The sequence below is a fragment of the Aureobasidium pullulans genome (genome assembly GCF_000721785.1).
Source record: "Aureobasidium pullulans EXF-150 unplaced genomic scaffold scaffold_1, whole genome shotgun sequence".
Lineage (NCBI taxonomy): Eukaryota > Fungi > Ascomycota > Dothideomycetes > Dothideales > Saccotheciaceae > Aureobasidium > Aureobasidium pullulans.
Window position 1 is genome coordinate 2428626 of NW_021941021.1, and position 15141 is coordinate 2443766.

Sequence of the window (15141 nt, forward strand, 5' to 3'; positions counted from 1 at the left end):
TAGAAATCTTGACCAACTTTGAGCAAGCAATTTCACCCCGCTCTGTCAAGCTGTCCTTGTCTCGGAACTTTGATTGCTGCTGCTTCATGAACCTGAACACACTCTCACATGCGCGCTCTGCTGTCGCAGTATTTGCTTAATATCACCGGGCCATACGCAAAGGACTCTTAGATTTTCTCGCCAGTATACAAGTCTTTACAATTTCACACCGAAAACCCATTTACGCGTCGGACTGTTCATGTGCTGCAGCACGCGTCTCATGCAGCCACTCCAAGTCCTTCCAAGACCACCCTCGTCATCGCCACAGCCTTTTCTTCCTCCAGCCTACTAGCAATGAGTTGCAGACTCACTGGCATCCCATGAACCGCTCCCGCATTGTCTAAACCAGCGTTAGCCTTTTCACTTCCTGCTTGCGAAAGTACTCACATTCTGCCTGGATCTGTGCGTCCATCTGCGACAGTGTCTTGATGCCTGTTTCCGCCTTATCCAGCTCACTGTCTGCGTAGATTCCGCTGGGGAACGAGACTGCCGAATAGTCTAGGATGTTGAATACGCCCTGGCTTCGTATCAGTCATGGCCAGTATGTATCGACTTCAATGAGCTTACCGTATAGCCTACGTGCTTGAACTTGCCGTGCTCTACAGATGCAAACGGTGTTGTTGGACCTATCAACACTTTCTGTCAGTCCTGCCCTGTGCTCTCACGCAGTTGCACTTACACAAAATCCCGTCGAGACCTGCTTGGCTCCAGCGATCCAAATAGTCCTTACACAACTTGGATCTCTTCGCTTGGAGTTGCCACATTTCATGCACTCCTATCTCCTTTGCTTGAGCATAGGGCAGCATTTCTTCTCTGAAGGGTTCATCTACTGGAGCTAGGATATCTCTGACCGATTTAGCTCCGTCCGCGACGAAGAATTGTGCCTGTCGTCTCAGTCAGTCAAAATCAGCTCCTCGATGGTACACCAGAAGGTCTTTTAAAGCGAGATCTAGACTCTGATAGAACATCTTTGCATATACATGCACCTTTGAAACACTTACAAGTAGATCCATCGCTTCTTGATGCAGTTCTGGCTCCCAATCAACAATCTCATGGCCGGCTTCTTGCAGCTTCTCAACAGCATGCTTAAGCGCTCGTCGGACCGGCGGAGTAGGGCTAGACGTCGAAGATCAGCTTTCAGACCTACACATCAAGAGAATGCTGTCTTACACGACAATCCCGTCATTCCAGATGACTCCGAGGCGCAACTTCCGGCCAACGTCAACCGGGCGCCATGAGATCGGCAGACACTTTGGATCCAGCTTCCAAGGCTCAGAATTCACAACGTTCTTTGCAAAGAACTCGATGTCGTCCAGCGTTCGTGCCATTGGTCCGTTGACAGAGTTGACAGCCTCTTGTCCCGCCAGTCCAGACTTGGCATTGGCCGTAGGAAACCGACCGAATGAAGGTCGCAAAGTAAATATGCCGGTGCAAGCTGCCGGTATGCGTAAGGAGCCACCTATAGACTAAGTCAGTCGTCTGATCCTCATCAATTGTTCGTCTTTGCCCTCAACTTACCAATATCTGTGCCGACGCCAAGCACACTACCTCCAAATGCGATCAAAGCACTCTCGCCTCCAGATGAACCGCCAGATGTAAGTTTTCTGTTCAGAGGATTCACAGTTCGCCCAAATGTATTGTTCACGGACTCGGCAATCATCATTGCGGTGGGGACATTCGTCTTGACGTAAAGTACAGCCCCTGCTTTCAACAATACATCCACCAAGACCGTGTTGTACGTTGCAGGCACTCCGACCCAAGATACGAACCCCAGGGTAGAGTCTTTGCCGATGATGTTGAAGTTGTCTTTCAGCGACACTGGAAGTCCATGCAACGGTCCAATGGGCTCTCCAGTCTTCTGCAGATGGTCATCTAAGAACTTTGCTCTTTCCAATGCTTCCGGAAACAGAGTCTCAGACAAGCAGTTCGTCAACTGATGACATACAGCTGCACGCTTGGAGAAAGCTTGGGCAACGTCTACTGCCTTCCATGCTTTACTGTGGATCTGCTGCAGGATTTCTGGGATTTTGGCTGTAGTGTATTTGAGCTCATCCTTGGTGAAGAAACCACTGTCTCGGGGAAAACCTGTTACGTCCAGTTGAGAGTCCGGAGGCATGATATCGGTCGGTACACGCCATTCTGGAGGGATCGAGTCTAAGAGTGCAGTCTGTTTAGCCTTCGCAATGTCCTGCCAAGTGCGTGTCATGTTGAAAAGTTGATGTGTTGTCGACTTCTGTACCAGAGTTTGTCATGCCTTCCGTCGAGGAGAGATGGTCGACCTATATTCACCCCGCACGTGATGATGAGTGCCCGAGGCCTATCTATGGTGATCGCCGCGGCGGCTACGGGCAACCCTGACACAGCGATCTGCCCTATCTCAAGCCCCGCAAAGCTTGGCAAACCACCTTGATCTTGCCGAGGGTTTTTTCCGCTGCACTTGGAAGCTCCTCCCCGATTGTCGACCATCGATAAAGAAGCAGTCCTTATCATTGTCGAGCTGCGCCGCTGTACATCTCATGGCCTATCTTGATACGCGCGCTTCCACGTCGTGTTGATCATATAAGATGAAGTAAAGGCCATCACTCAGCATTGTACATTAATTTATACATCGACCAGTGATTTCTGGAGAACAACTCGAAATGGCAGTCGTAACCAAGTTCAGAGAATATCTGAGCCCTGGTGGCAGCTCGCAGGGTGAGCGGAAGTTGGTCCAAAAGCTTGACTTTTTCATTCTCACCTTCTGTTGTTTGATGTACTTCTTGAATTATGCAAGTTTGCCTCTCAGATCTATAAGTTCTCGGCTAATATCGATATAGCTTGATAGAAGTAACCTCACCAACGCATATGTCTCTGGCATGAAGGAGGACCTCAACTTCAAGGGCAACGAACTCACACAAATCAATACTGTGTTCACTGTCGGTGAGTCTTTACCAATGACTAGTGACAAAGGTGAAGTGTCTAAAAGTTAAAAGGTTATGTCATCGGACAGATACCATCCAACATCGCTTTGTACTATATCAAGCCTCGCATCTTCTTTCCATCTATGTTGATACTATGGGGCTCACTTACTATGGTCACTGCCGCCACTCACAACCCTCAATCTATCATGGCCATTCGCTTCTTCCAAGCTTTGGCAGAATCCAGCACATTTGTCGGGACACACTACATCCTCGGAGCGTGGTACACTGAGAGAGAGCTTGGTAAACGCAGCGGTATTTTCACCGCATCTGGTCTCGCAGGTACTATGATTGGAGGATTCATCCAGACGGGCATTCACTCCTCGATGGATGGACTACAAGGACTAGCAGGGTGGAGATGGCTCTTCATCATAGACGGCCTCATCTGTATACCCGTTGCCATCTACGGCTTCCTTCTCTTCCCAGACACGCCTTCAACCACCAAGGTACCCTATCTTTCCGAAGCCGAACGCGAGCTCGCTCGTTCTCGTGTCCCTCGACACGTCAAGCGCGCACCTTTCAACTGGTCCTTTGTCAAACGAGTCTTTGGCTCCTGGTACTTCTACGGCTTCGTCATGCTCTGGATCATCGCCGGCGAAACCGAATCATTCTCATCAAATTCGCTTCTCGCCCTCTACATGAAAGCGCACCCAGAACGCAAATACGCAGTCTCACAACTCAACAACTATCCCACTGGTGTCCCAGCCGTCGGCATCATCTCCACAATCTTCTGGGCCACACTCACAGATTTTCTCGGCGGTAAAAGATATCTGGTTGGCTATTGGATTGGTCTTACTGGTATCATTACATCAGCCATGATCCTCGCGCCTTCTGCGACCACGGCATCCACATTCGCAGCATACTACTGGGCCGGCTCCGTCTATGCCTGTAAGTACTCTCCCTCTCAATCACCTCTGTCACACCACTAACACATCGCCCCACAGGCCAAGCGACCTTTTTCGCTTGGGCAAACGACGCCCTCCGCTACGAAGAAGACTCCCTCCGCGCCGTCGTCATTGCCTCCATGAACGCAGGTTCCGGCGCCGTAAACGCATGGTGGTCTATAATTTTCTACTCTGCAAATTACGCACCCAAATTTACGAGGGGGATGTGGGCGATGATTGGATGTTCTATTGCGTTGGTCATTTGGACGGCGGGGGTTACGTGGATGTGTGTGCGGACGGAGAAGAAGCGGTGGAGTCATGGTGTTGAGGCTGATGTTGGAGATGGGGAGGAGGCTGTTAGTGTTGATGAAGGTGTTGGAGAAAAGGCTTGAGTGGTTTTGTAGTGCTATACGCTTGACTCGGATGAGTTTTCTTCCACTGCTGAAGGCTAGGTATTTTGTAAGGATGCTTTTAATATCGCTATGATTGTCTGAAGAGAGCATAAATCTCCAACTTAGCTCCATCTCTCTCTCCTTTCTGTACGCTCACTTTCATACTCATCAAAAGGCAAGATGTTTTTCGTACTCACGTAACTGTCCAAAGAGATGCTGAGAAGGGGCTACTCTCGCTGGACATCTTCCGAATTCTGAAAAATATCTTGCATGTTGATAAGTGGGTTCGAAGGTGCGGTTGGTAAGCTGGAGCTTATAAGGGGTATTCACAACTATCATGTAAGCATCTCCTATCCCCTCGAGGGTCACTTTTGTATATGTCAAAATGCAAGAGTTTCCAGACAAGGTACTGGCGTGGTTTATAAGCTTCGGAGTACAAAGCCTCTTTTCTTTTCTCATGATCGTCCGACGTAACGAGTCTTCCATACTCGGCCATTCCATCACCCGTTGGGATGATATTTGCCTTGTAACAAGGTCTCTCGACAGCTGCATCGTAGGCGATGTTTGTTCTCCTTCAGGCTCGAATAATCGAGACCTTGGTTATCTCCTGTGGTGGATGCGGTTGTCTAAGGAGAAATTAAGACGAAAGACATTTGGTGACTTCGGGCCCAACTCTCCTATACCCCTTGAAGGATGCTTATGTAACTTTCGAGATGCAAGATGATTTTCGGGCTGGGACATTTGTCTGTAGAGAGGCTCAAATAAGGGGGTTAATCTCTCATTCGACTCTCCTATTCCCTCCGTGTAAGGTCAATCTTGGATATATCAAGATGCAAGATGATTTTGAGATTGACGCGATTGTCTGAAGAAAGCTCACACAAGCATGTGATATCATAGGTTCTCACTGGACATCCTGAAAATAGCAAAAACCACTCTGCATTTTAACAAGGAACTTGAAGATGAGTTGAAAAGCTAAGAGCCCATAGGAAGAAGGCATTCACAGCCTTTCTAAGTTCGACTCCCCGATCGTCCATGGGATCACTATTATACACATTAAAAGGCAGATAGTTGTTCATAATTGCGTAGATCTCTAATGAGAGCACGGAAGAAAAATCAAGCTTCTAGGGGAGGCTTACCTAGATCAGAGAAACTTCATGTATTTGGATATCTGTTTAAAAGGCAGGTGCTGGACGCAGAAGAGCAGCAAAAACATGAAAGGCCGTAAGAAAATAGTTGTTGCATCCCAGCTATGCAGCGTTAATTAAAAGTACTATATCAAAATGTAGGAAGTTATTCGGAAATGAACAAAGGTCCAGTGAGAGTGTACACAATTAGGAAAGTTGACAGGATCTCACTGGACATTTACCAGATCTCGAAAACTATCTTGTCTTTTTATAGATACCTCAAGAGCGCTATGGGAAGCTGGGAGCTCTTGAGATTTCCAGAAGCAATGGAAGTATTGAGCATATAAAAGGTCGTGAAAAAAATGATTGCTGTATCTCAGCTGCGCAGCGAAGATCAAATGGACCACGTCAAAATGCAAGATGACATTCGAAACAAGCAAAGGCCCAATGAGAGCATGAGAAAATTGAGCTCTCACTGGACATCTACTCAATATCAAAAATCATCTTGGCTTTTGACAGATATTCCCACGATGCATTGGGAGATAGGATTCCCTGAAGTTGCTAGGAATCGGGAGAGTAGCGAGAGTATAGAATGCCGTATCCCAGTCACCCAGCATTGGTTAAAAAGAGTATGTCAGAATACAAGAATATATTCACAAATGAACAAAGGTCCAATTAGAGTTTGATTTTTTCATGCTCTCATTGGACATTTACTCGGTATTGAAAATCATCTTGTATATTCACAGATATTTCATGGATGCGACGGGAGGCTGAGAGTTCCCGAAGCTATTAAGTGAAGGCACGAATGTGAAACAAAATGATTTTTCTAAAATGCTTGTTTTGGGTATTTTTTTGATGCCAAAAAGGCCTATCCTATCTTACAATCTTCTGCGCATACCTGTGATTTTCTTCTATTCCTGCTCTTCACGAATATCACTCCTCACTAAAGAGGTTCCCAATTATTCATATGCAACAGTTGTCTTTCCCAAAACTCTATCGCCAATGCAAAACTGAAAGCTCAGCTCGGAATCCAAACTCATCTCGATAGTGTGATGAAGCGCCGAATGTTTCTTTTCGCCTTTGCGTCGATATGTCTTCCAATCTTCTCTCTCCACATTCTCCAGGGAAGACTCGATGGTACAAAGGATTCGGGTGAGGTCGGTACTCTCGAACTCCTTGGGTGCTTCTACCTCATCGCTCACGATGATGGTTGCGCTTTCGGACACGAGCAGATTCTTAGATTCGGACACAAGGTATTGATTGATCTTGATAGGCGATCCGGCAGTTATGGTCTGTCCAGTGTGAATGTGCCACTCGATCTGGTTATCGACCCACTTCTTGCCGTCGAATTCGTCAGTGACAACATATTTTTCGGTGTGGATTTTCTTGTTGTAGGGTTGGCGGACAAGGACACCATAGTGGTGTCTGGCGATGCGGCTTTGGACAAGGGTGTCGTTCGTAAGTGCGTGAATTACTGCACCTTGGGAGACAGCAGACCAGCCTCCAAGCGGCCGAGTGACTTCGCAAGGATGCTCGGAGTCTGCAGATTCAAACTTGTTCTCCAGGATCTCCTTGAGATAATCGTTCTGTCCGAACCCGCCGACGAGGATGACGCCTCTGGGATACTTTCCCATCTGTCTGATTGCATCGTACTGGTCTTGGACGAGGTCGACAGTGGGGTTGATGACACGTTCGAAGATCCTCTGCAGGTCTTCGGGAGTCAGAAGAATGTAGTTTGGCTCCATACCGGCGATGTCGATACCAGGAAATAGGATGCTGACTGCTCCGTTGTCTGGATGGAAGTATTTCTTGGTGCTGTTCTCGAATTCCTTCATGCAAATGGGCCAAGCATAGGGAACTCTCTTGGTGAAGTCTTTGAAGTTTTCCTTGCCTCCCATACAACGCTCGACATGTTCTTGAAAGCCAGCGTTCAGCAATGCACTTCCACAGAGACCTCCTGTGCCTCCAACACATTCCTTGAGCCGAAGAGGCTCGAGAGACGTAATCTCAAACGTGATTAGATCTATGGTACCTCCCCCAATGTCGCAGACGATGGCGATGTCTCCAACGTTGATGTTCCTCATCTCCATTAGATTGTATGCAAAGTGAGCGGCGGCCTCTGGTTCGGTGATCATGGTGATAGTGTCGTTTGATCGATCAACGGTTTTGCCGATGCCAGCCGACTCAGCAGCCATGAGAGTAGCATACCTGGCATCATCCGACCAGATGGCTGGGACTGTGAGAATCCACTCGATCTCTGTGGTCGCCATGAACTCCGGGCCAAACTCGTCGAGAACCACCTTGTAGATATGCTCACGGAGCTTGATGAGATAGTCAACGACGGCGTCACGAGGAGTCTTGCCAAACTTTTCGAGCAAGGTGGTGATATCGTCCCACAAGATTCCCTCAGGAATCTCAGCTGGAGGGCCAAACAAGTACTTGACATACTGGACCATGTCTGGACCGTCTCCTGCTTCATAGCCCCAAGCAGCGCGGTATGTGTCTTGAACATGTTGGTCGTGAACATGCTCTCCGGAAGCCAATCGCTTAATACCTCTCGGGCGGGCAGGTTCGGTACTGGCGTTTATGTATCTGATCTTCGTAGGCACCTTTTCGCCTCTGTCTCCATGGACCCAACTAATAAAATTTGTCAACAAAGTGTCGATCAACTAATGAAGGAAGCTCACTTACTTTCTGATGACTTGGATGTTGGAGAAGGGATTCCGGTCGCCTCGAAATGCGTAGGCGGCACTAATCTCGTTAGATATCAAATTGATGTTTGTTCAAGTGATGAGCACAAACCCGCTGTGAGTGGTACCCAGGTCCACGGAAAGAATGATAGATCTTTTAGCCGACATTGCACAAAGACTTAGCGCAGCTAAGAAGTTTGTGTTTGTGTGCTTGGAAAGAAGACGTAAGAGATTCAGCGGAGCGAGAGAGAAGTCGGATCGGGTTGTTGAGAGGAAGAGAGTTGTGCGAGCGTGGATGGCGGATGGAAATCCAATGAGTGTTGTGAACAATAGTGAAGAAGACTGGTCGGGGTCGCGTCAAGGGCGCCAATCCATCGGCAGTGAGTGTGCGGCGGCTTTCTGGCGACCAAAGTGAAGCAAGTTGGTTCTTCGTTATTGGAAAGTCGCGTAATCACTTGGAAAAAGAATCCATTGATTCCACACGACTTTACTTCATTTTTTCACCCTTCATCCACAACTGTCAAAAATCTTCAGCAACCATCACCACTCTTGTAATCACAACTTACATAACGTCAACATGGACAGTCCTTTTTCGCTCGCAAAGGGCAGAGGCAGAAGATTCCCTGAAGTACTGAAGCAGGTTTTCAAAAAGCCCTCGATGTGAGCGCTGAAAATTGCAGATTTAGGTGTCCTGTATTGACAGAAAACAGCAGAAAGACAGTGCCAAAGGCTCCGAAGACCATAGAGCCTGTTGAGCATGAACTATCAGAAAGTGAACAGGAATCCGAATCCGAAGAGTCAGACACAGATGAATTCCCAGAAGACCCCGTTGTAAGGGCAAAACCACTCAAGAAAGACCTCGAACTCAAGATCAAAGAGTTTGGAAAGAGGATGAATGTTGGCCGCAGACTCTACGCAAAATTGCGAGGCCGACTTGAAGAAAAGACCGAGCAGGCCAACAGATACAAGACAGAGCTTGACGAAGTGAATCTTGCCTGGGAATGGGACAAGACGCGCATCCAGAATCTCGAGGAGCAGACGGAGAAATACCAAACCGCACAAGTCGCAAAAGACGAAGAAATCATCATGCTGGAACAACAACTGGAAGATACCAAGGCTCACTTTCAGCAAAAAGTTGACGCAAAGGACGAGGAGATCTCCGACATGAAACAGAATATGGACGAGCAGCGAGAAGCCGATAATCAGAAGTTCTTGGAGTTGCAAGAGAGCGTTTCCGACCCCATGAAAGATCTTCCGTTCGCCAACAGACTCAGCCAACAGTATGGAGACGAGATGTTCCGACCGGCCATTGGAGCCATGTATGCAGGTATCAAGAATACCTTCATGAACATCACAAACAAGGAAGAATTTGGTAAGCCATACGAAACTCTCTTCGCGATAGCATCCACGTATCTAATCGCTGTCAATAGTCATCAAGTCCACAAAGCCTAAAGACCTCGAAGAATACCTCGCCAAGTACGTTCCCGGAAGCATGGACAACACCAAAGACGACAAGCGCCATGTCTGCATCGCTGTGGTCTCTCGAGTCTTGGTTGAATTTGTCGAAAAAGAGAATGTATTCGGCTGGCCTGTCGATGAAACAACGCAAGCAGCAACGGAGCTATGGCGTCGTTTCTCAAGTAAGCTTTTTTCACAACTGAGAAGTAACACACTGACATTGGCCCCACAGAATCGAGAGACCGACTGCCAGGAGGATTGGTGAAACGATGGCTGACTACCACTAAAGACATTCTCCTTCAAGGGGACTACATCAGCAAACAGAAGGCCAAAGATGAATCTCTCGACTGGATCATGGGCAGAATCAAGAAGGATTTGGCCGACACGACGACCTTGAACTTCGGCGAAGACCTGTACAGGTGGCTGAGAGGAGCTATCTTGCCTTGCCTGGAGACCATCAACTTCATGTACTTGCAAGAATGGCAGTACAACTTGAGCATGGTGCCAGTTTTCCATGAAGGCGAGCCGACAGCCTTGAATCCAGCCACGATGAATGATTGGATTCGCCAGCCGAGCGGATTCATCAAAGCATCCATCTTTCCACTGGTGGGAAGAACAGACGAAGGAAATGGTCCGGCAAGAGTATGCGCATGGATGTCAATCAGCTTGTGCAGAAATGCTGACTACTTTCCAGACTGAAGGATACGGCGTTGTTTTCCCTGCGCAGGTAGTTGTTGCGTCACGATCGGAGTGTCTAGAAAAGAAGATGACGGACGACAAGTCGAAGAAGACCCAAGTGCAAGAGGATGAGACGCAGGCCAACAAAACACAGGCCAACAGGATGAAGGACAGATCGAATGACAGCGACAAGTCGACCATCCCGGAGGTCGCCACAGCAAAAGATACTGAAGAACTCTTTAGAAAAACTACGAGAACCAACGGATACATGGAAGATATCAAGCAGAGACCCGCAAAGAGATCTAAGGAAGACATGGAAGACTTTGAGTCGAGACCCACGAAGAGGTTCAGAGAAGAGCAGGAGGACAATGAGCAGAGACCAGCAAAGAAGTCCAGGGAAGAGCAGAAAGGCGTCGAGCATGGACCCGCAAAGAGATCCAGAGAAGAGCAGGAAAGCGTTGAGCAGAGACCTGCGAAGAGACTTAAGCAGCGAGAGGAAGAGACAGTAGTCATCCTGGATTCGGATGACGAGGATGAGCTTGCATGAGATATCATAGGAGATTCTGGTGGAGGGAGAAGATTGAGCGACTGCGAGGAAGGCCAAACGGGACAAAAGTCGTGGCACTCCATGTTTCCAGCACACACATGGTAAAACATTATCGCAGGCATATCAGTCTATCAGATGTTCTAGCTACAAGTCTTCTTTTATATGATCGACTTGAAATCTTGAGCAGAATTACGAAAGTGAAGGTCCGAGATCGATGCTCTCAGTGGTCAAGCTCGAGACCTGGAACAATTGCTGCATTGCTACGATCCTAAGGCTTCGAGGAGGGAGGCTGGGGGCGCCTGAGCGAATACGATCCGACTTACCATAGGCTGAGTCTTTTCGACTGAAAGTTGTTGGACCCCAAGGCAGAGCATGAGGTTTAACGCCACATAATTTGGCCGGGTGAGCCGCGTCATGAAGCCACATGATGGGTGCGAGTTTGGCAAGTATCAAGAACGAACTCCAGAGCATACACAACCCTGCCACCTCGCTCTACAAAGGTTGAATCGATTCCAAAGTTTCAAGGCGTCATCTTCTTCGATCAATCATCAAGTCGTCGCATACCGGTCGAAAACACATACCTCCCATCTATACCCCGCTTCCATCGGATAGCTGCATCGCATCAAGGCAACATGTGCATTGTCACAAGCAAAGAAGACCGAGTCGGTCGCAATTGGGATGAGCCAGCGAGACACGTGTCCAACTACCATGCCGGGCCAGCAAGAAGAACATCGCCAGTCCCAGGGCATCGTCGAAGATACAGCAACCCCAGCAACGACTACCGTTCCAGCGATGCATCAGTGCGCTACGTCTACCGCTCGAGCCAGCCTTCGGTCAGCTATCCTCGCCGCGACATCAGAGTGATTGAGAGATGATGGCCATCTTTGGCTACGATTATGGATATATGTGAATGCGATACGAATACTGTACGAGACGAAGAGAAGAGTCCACTGTTCCTGAGTGGTTGGTGGTAATGCTCTATACGAGAGGACTACGCAGAGCGAGGCACAAGAGGGACTCGAATGATAATGTTTCTACAACCCCGAATCGATCGCGATTTTGTGCTATTAAGCCTCCAGCATCAATTGGCCTCATCATGTCATATACTCGGTGACAAACATTCATTCAACTAAACATGTTCAAGAGGACAGCATCCAAGATATGCCGGATGTACCGGTATGGATACGGAAGGCAGCCTTTCCGCAAGTGGCTGGACCCCTCAAATTGGACGCAACGGCGGGCGAGCATGTGAGACGCATGACGTCGGTGCCTCCAAGGAAAGCGCCTGCATCTTGCGTCTTTGTTTCCTCAGCACATTCCTGCCTTCCGACTTCTTTTTTAACCAGACATAGAGACGTAAAACGCAGTCGCGACTCTACTCAACCAATCACTCGAAATATACCTAACCTCGAAAGCTCGACTTTCCTATTCTCATCATGTTCGTGACATTGACCTTCCACCATGCCCCCACCACCTCTCTGGTTCATTTCTAATGCGCTGGACAGGAATCGCTCTCTTTCCATCCGATCGAAGAATCAGCATGGCGGCGAGAAGTCTGGTGGCAAGCACCGCTTCACCATGGCCAGTCTCCGCGGTATTCAGCAACCCGATCTCTCCAAGAAGCTCTATCGCTTGATCAAGACGGAGAACCACGCCATTGGCGCATACGAGGCCGCAGCCAAGGAGCAAGCCGCCATTGCCTCTCAGCTCAGCGACTGGGGTGAGGAGACCGGTGATGACGCTATCAGCGAGATCTCAGACAAGCTCGGAGTTTTGCTTGCTGAGATTGCCGAGCAGGAGGATGTCCTCGCTCAAGGTCTGGAAGACAGCAGAGGTGTCCTCAAGCAGATCCGCAACACCGAGTCTTCTGTTCAGCCCTCGCGCGACCACAAGGCCAAGGTATGTTTCACTCACCTTGCACGACGAACAAACATACTGACTCCCACTGCTAGATCTCGGACGAAATCCAGAAGCTGAAGTACAAGGAGCCCAGCTCTGTCAAGATTGTCACTCTCGAGCAGGAGCTTGTCCGCGCAGAGGCCCAATCGCTTGTCGCTGAAGCCCAGCTCACCAACATCACCCGTCAAAAGTTCAAGGAGGCCTATGACCTTCACACCGCTGCCATCATTGAGCGTGCCGAGAAGCAGATCCTATTGGCCAAGAACGCAAGAAAGTTGCTCAACCTTGTTGATGACACTCCCATCGTTCCCGGAGACATGCACCCTACCTTCTCTCACGCCGAGACCGCAAGAGATGTGCTCAACGTAGCCGAGGACGAACTCAGAGCCTGGACTCCTGACATTGAGCCTATCCACACCAACGCTGGTGGCCTTGGTGTCAACGCCATGCCCTCTGCCTCTGTACCCGGAACCTCTATGCAGGGTCACACCAGCGATGTCTCCAGCTCTATCGATGCAGGACACAGCGCCATCCCTGCTCAGCAATCCGAGTACGCTCAGCAGTCCGAATACCCTAGCCAACACTCCGAATACCAAGAGTCATACGCCACTCCCTCTGAGCCTTCTGCCATCGCCCAAGAGCCTGTTTCATCTCAATACCAGACCCAGCCTCAGACTCACACCACCGCCACTACTGCCACCGAGACACCATACCCCACTGACGAACATGACCACGAGCATGCACGTAACGTGGCTGCTCGCGTTCTCGGCTAGACTCGGAGCAGGCCTTGTAAAGTGGGAGATTGCGGGTTTCGTCCTCGAAAGCTCCGCCATGGAGGAGTAATCATGATATCCGATTTGCGATCAGTGCCTTTGTTATGAGTTTAACGAGTTATGCGTCTCTTCTTAGTAGTTGAATAGCAGGCTTCCTAATCTTTATTATACCGATTCGTTTTGACATTCCTCTCTGACCACCCATGCGCTTGTGACTCCAAACGTACTAAATATCCAACCAACTGTTCAAGGCAGAGTGAATCTCCACAAGCATAACAGTTTATCGTAAAAGCTCGTCGAGATGATAGTCTGCTCACCACCATTTTCAGACCCAGGCTGCACATCACTACCATAATTCATACTCTTGTGCTCTTCAAACTTGGCCAACACCTCAATCGTCCACTCTCCCCCTTCATCCTTCTTGACCTCCACAATCCTAGCACCCGCATGCATACAACTAGCCAAAACAGTATATCTGTCTTTTCGTCAGTAACCCACATCCACAAAAATACCGGAGAAAGGAACAATAGAAACATACCTCGACTTCTCACCCTCAGCCCTCAACATCTTCAACCTCCAAACCCCACCTTCCAAATTCTCTTCCGCGAGTACTTGTTTTCTTCCCTGTAAAGGAGCGTATAGGACTCTGATGTTATCGTCGTAACTTCCTGTGATGAGGATATCTTGTTCGGAGGGGAGAGGGAGGATGGCTGTCACGCCTGCGTTGTGGGCGCGGCGGTCTTGCCATGTGAGGACGTATTGTTGATCTTCTTGTTCCTCTTGTTCATCGTCTTCGTTCGATGTAGTGGTGTTGGTGGAGTTGAGAGACGCAGGAAGGCCGGAAAAGCGTAATGTGGCATCGTCGCCTCCCGAATAGATTGAAGTGCCTGAGGAAGAGAAGGAAAGTGTCCAGGCTTCTAGATCATGCGCTAGGATTTCCTTCGCTGTGCCCTCAACCTCTGCTGCTGGAAGTGAAGTATCTACCAGATAAACCTGTCCTGGTGATGTGGTGACGCCTAGGATAGAATGCATGGTGGGATGCCAAGCTAGTGAAAGAACTAGAGTGGAGGGACCGAAGTATTGATAAGTGCTGAGGGGGGAGAGAGAAGCTGAGGAAGCGGTGCTTTGGAGATTAAAGAGTTGGACGCAACCTGTGCTGCCTGCTACGGCTAGAAGGGTTGGGTCGTGTGGTGAGAAATGGATGTCGAGGATTGCGTAGGGGGTTTGTGTTGTTGAGACTTGGATGCTGTGGGATTATTAGTGAGCCTTTCTTACATTTGGGTGATTGTGCTTCTGGTTTTCTTGTTCTCTTTCTTGGGGTCGCTGGGGCGATTTCATGTAGTTTCAGAGATGCATGTGAAACTAAGAGTAAGAGAGTTGAGAAATGAGAAAAGCACACTTACGCTTTATCATCTTCAACCTTGAATAGAATCAATGATCCTGTTCTTGTTTGAGGCTTCTTCTCCACTTCCTCGCTCTCTTCGTCATTATTGTTTTCTGTGGTGTCTTCCGCAGTTGCTTCTTGCTCCTTCTTCTCGAGGAAGTATGTACCGACCACAAAGTAGTCACGAGCTACAGGGCAAAACTCGATGCAGCTTGGAGGTAAGTCCAGGATCAGAGATTGTATTGAATTTATTGAAGTCATATTTGTGGTTGAAGTTCGCAAAGCGAGGTGACCCTACCGACCATTTCAACTTTTT

At 48.7% G+C, this 15141-nt stretch overlaps 6 protein-coding genes across 6 annotated transcripts; 3 read left to right on the forward strand and 3 right to left on the reverse strand.

The window, feature by feature from the left end:
• Nucleotides 1-257: 257 nt before the first annotated feature.
• On the reverse strand, nucleotides 258-2245 carry M438DRAFT_371059 (acetamidase; the record flags this gene model as incomplete). Its single annotated transcript, XM_029908230.1, has 7 exons — nucleotides 258-379; nucleotides 427-556; nucleotides 607-665; nucleotides 719-923; nucleotides 1041-1155; nucleotides 1210-1498; nucleotides 1558-2245. The coding sequence occupies 7 exons, from the start codon at nucleotides 2243-2245 to the stop codon at nucleotides 258-260; spliced, it is 1608 nt and encodes a 535-aa protein (XP_029766219.1).
• A 253-nt stretch (nucleotides 2246-2498) lies between these two features.
• On the forward strand, nucleotides 2499-4408 carry M438DRAFT_402028 (MFS general substrate transporter). The gene is made up of 4 exons (XM_029909574.1): nucleotides 2499-2807; nucleotides 2856-2958; nucleotides 3012-3884; nucleotides 3941-4408. Exons 1-4 carry the CDS (start codon nucleotides 2679-2681, stop codon nucleotides 4270-4272), a joined length of 1437 nt encoding a protein of 478 aa, XP_029766220.1. The 5' UTR covers nucleotides 2499-2678; the 3' UTR covers nucleotides 4273-4408.
• Nucleotides 4409-6315: 1907 nt separating this feature from the next.
• M438DRAFT_393838 (actin-like ATPase domain-containing protein) lies at nucleotides 6316-8254 on the reverse strand (the record flags this gene model as incomplete). The annotated part of the gene is made up of 3 exons (XM_029909130.1): nucleotides 6316-8033; nucleotides 8088-8147; nucleotides 8199-8254. 3 exons carry the CDS (start codon nucleotides 8252-8254, stop codon nucleotides 6356-6358), a joined length of 1794 nt encoding a protein of 597 aa, XP_029766221.1. The 3' UTR covers nucleotides 6316-6355.
• Nucleotides 8255-8663: 409 nt separating this feature from the next.
• M438DRAFT_361451 (uncharacterized protein) lies at nucleotides 8664-10775 on the forward strand (the record flags this gene model as incomplete). The annotated part of the gene is made up of 5 exons (XM_029907508.1): nucleotides 8664-8746; nucleotides 8797-9458; nucleotides 9517-9726; nucleotides 9777-10186; nucleotides 10239-10775. 5 exons carry the CDS (start codon nucleotides 8664-8666, stop codon nucleotides 10767-10769), a joined length of 1896 nt encoding a protein of 631 aa, XP_029766222.1. The 3' UTR covers nucleotides 10770-10775.
• A 1572-nt stretch (nucleotides 10776-12347) lies between these two features.
• M438DRAFT_262670 (uncharacterized protein) lies at nucleotides 12348-13441 on the forward strand (the record flags this gene model as incomplete). The annotated part of the gene is made up of 2 exons (XM_029899835.1): nucleotides 12348-12668; nucleotides 12722-13441. 2 exons carry the CDS (start codon nucleotides 12348-12350, stop codon nucleotides 13439-13441), a joined length of 1041 nt encoding a protein of 346 aa, XP_029766223.1.
• A 246-nt stretch (nucleotides 13442-13687) lies between these two features.
• M438DRAFT_371063 (WD40 repeat-like protein) lies at nucleotides 13688-15086 on the reverse strand (the record flags this gene model as incomplete). The annotated part of the gene is made up of 3 exons (XM_029908231.1): nucleotides 13688-13916; nucleotides 13980-14687; nucleotides 14845-15086. 3 exons carry the CDS (start codon nucleotides 15084-15086, stop codon nucleotides 13688-13690), a joined length of 1179 nt encoding a protein of 392 aa, XP_029766224.1.
• Between the last annotated feature and the right edge of the window lie 55 nt (nucleotides 15087-15141).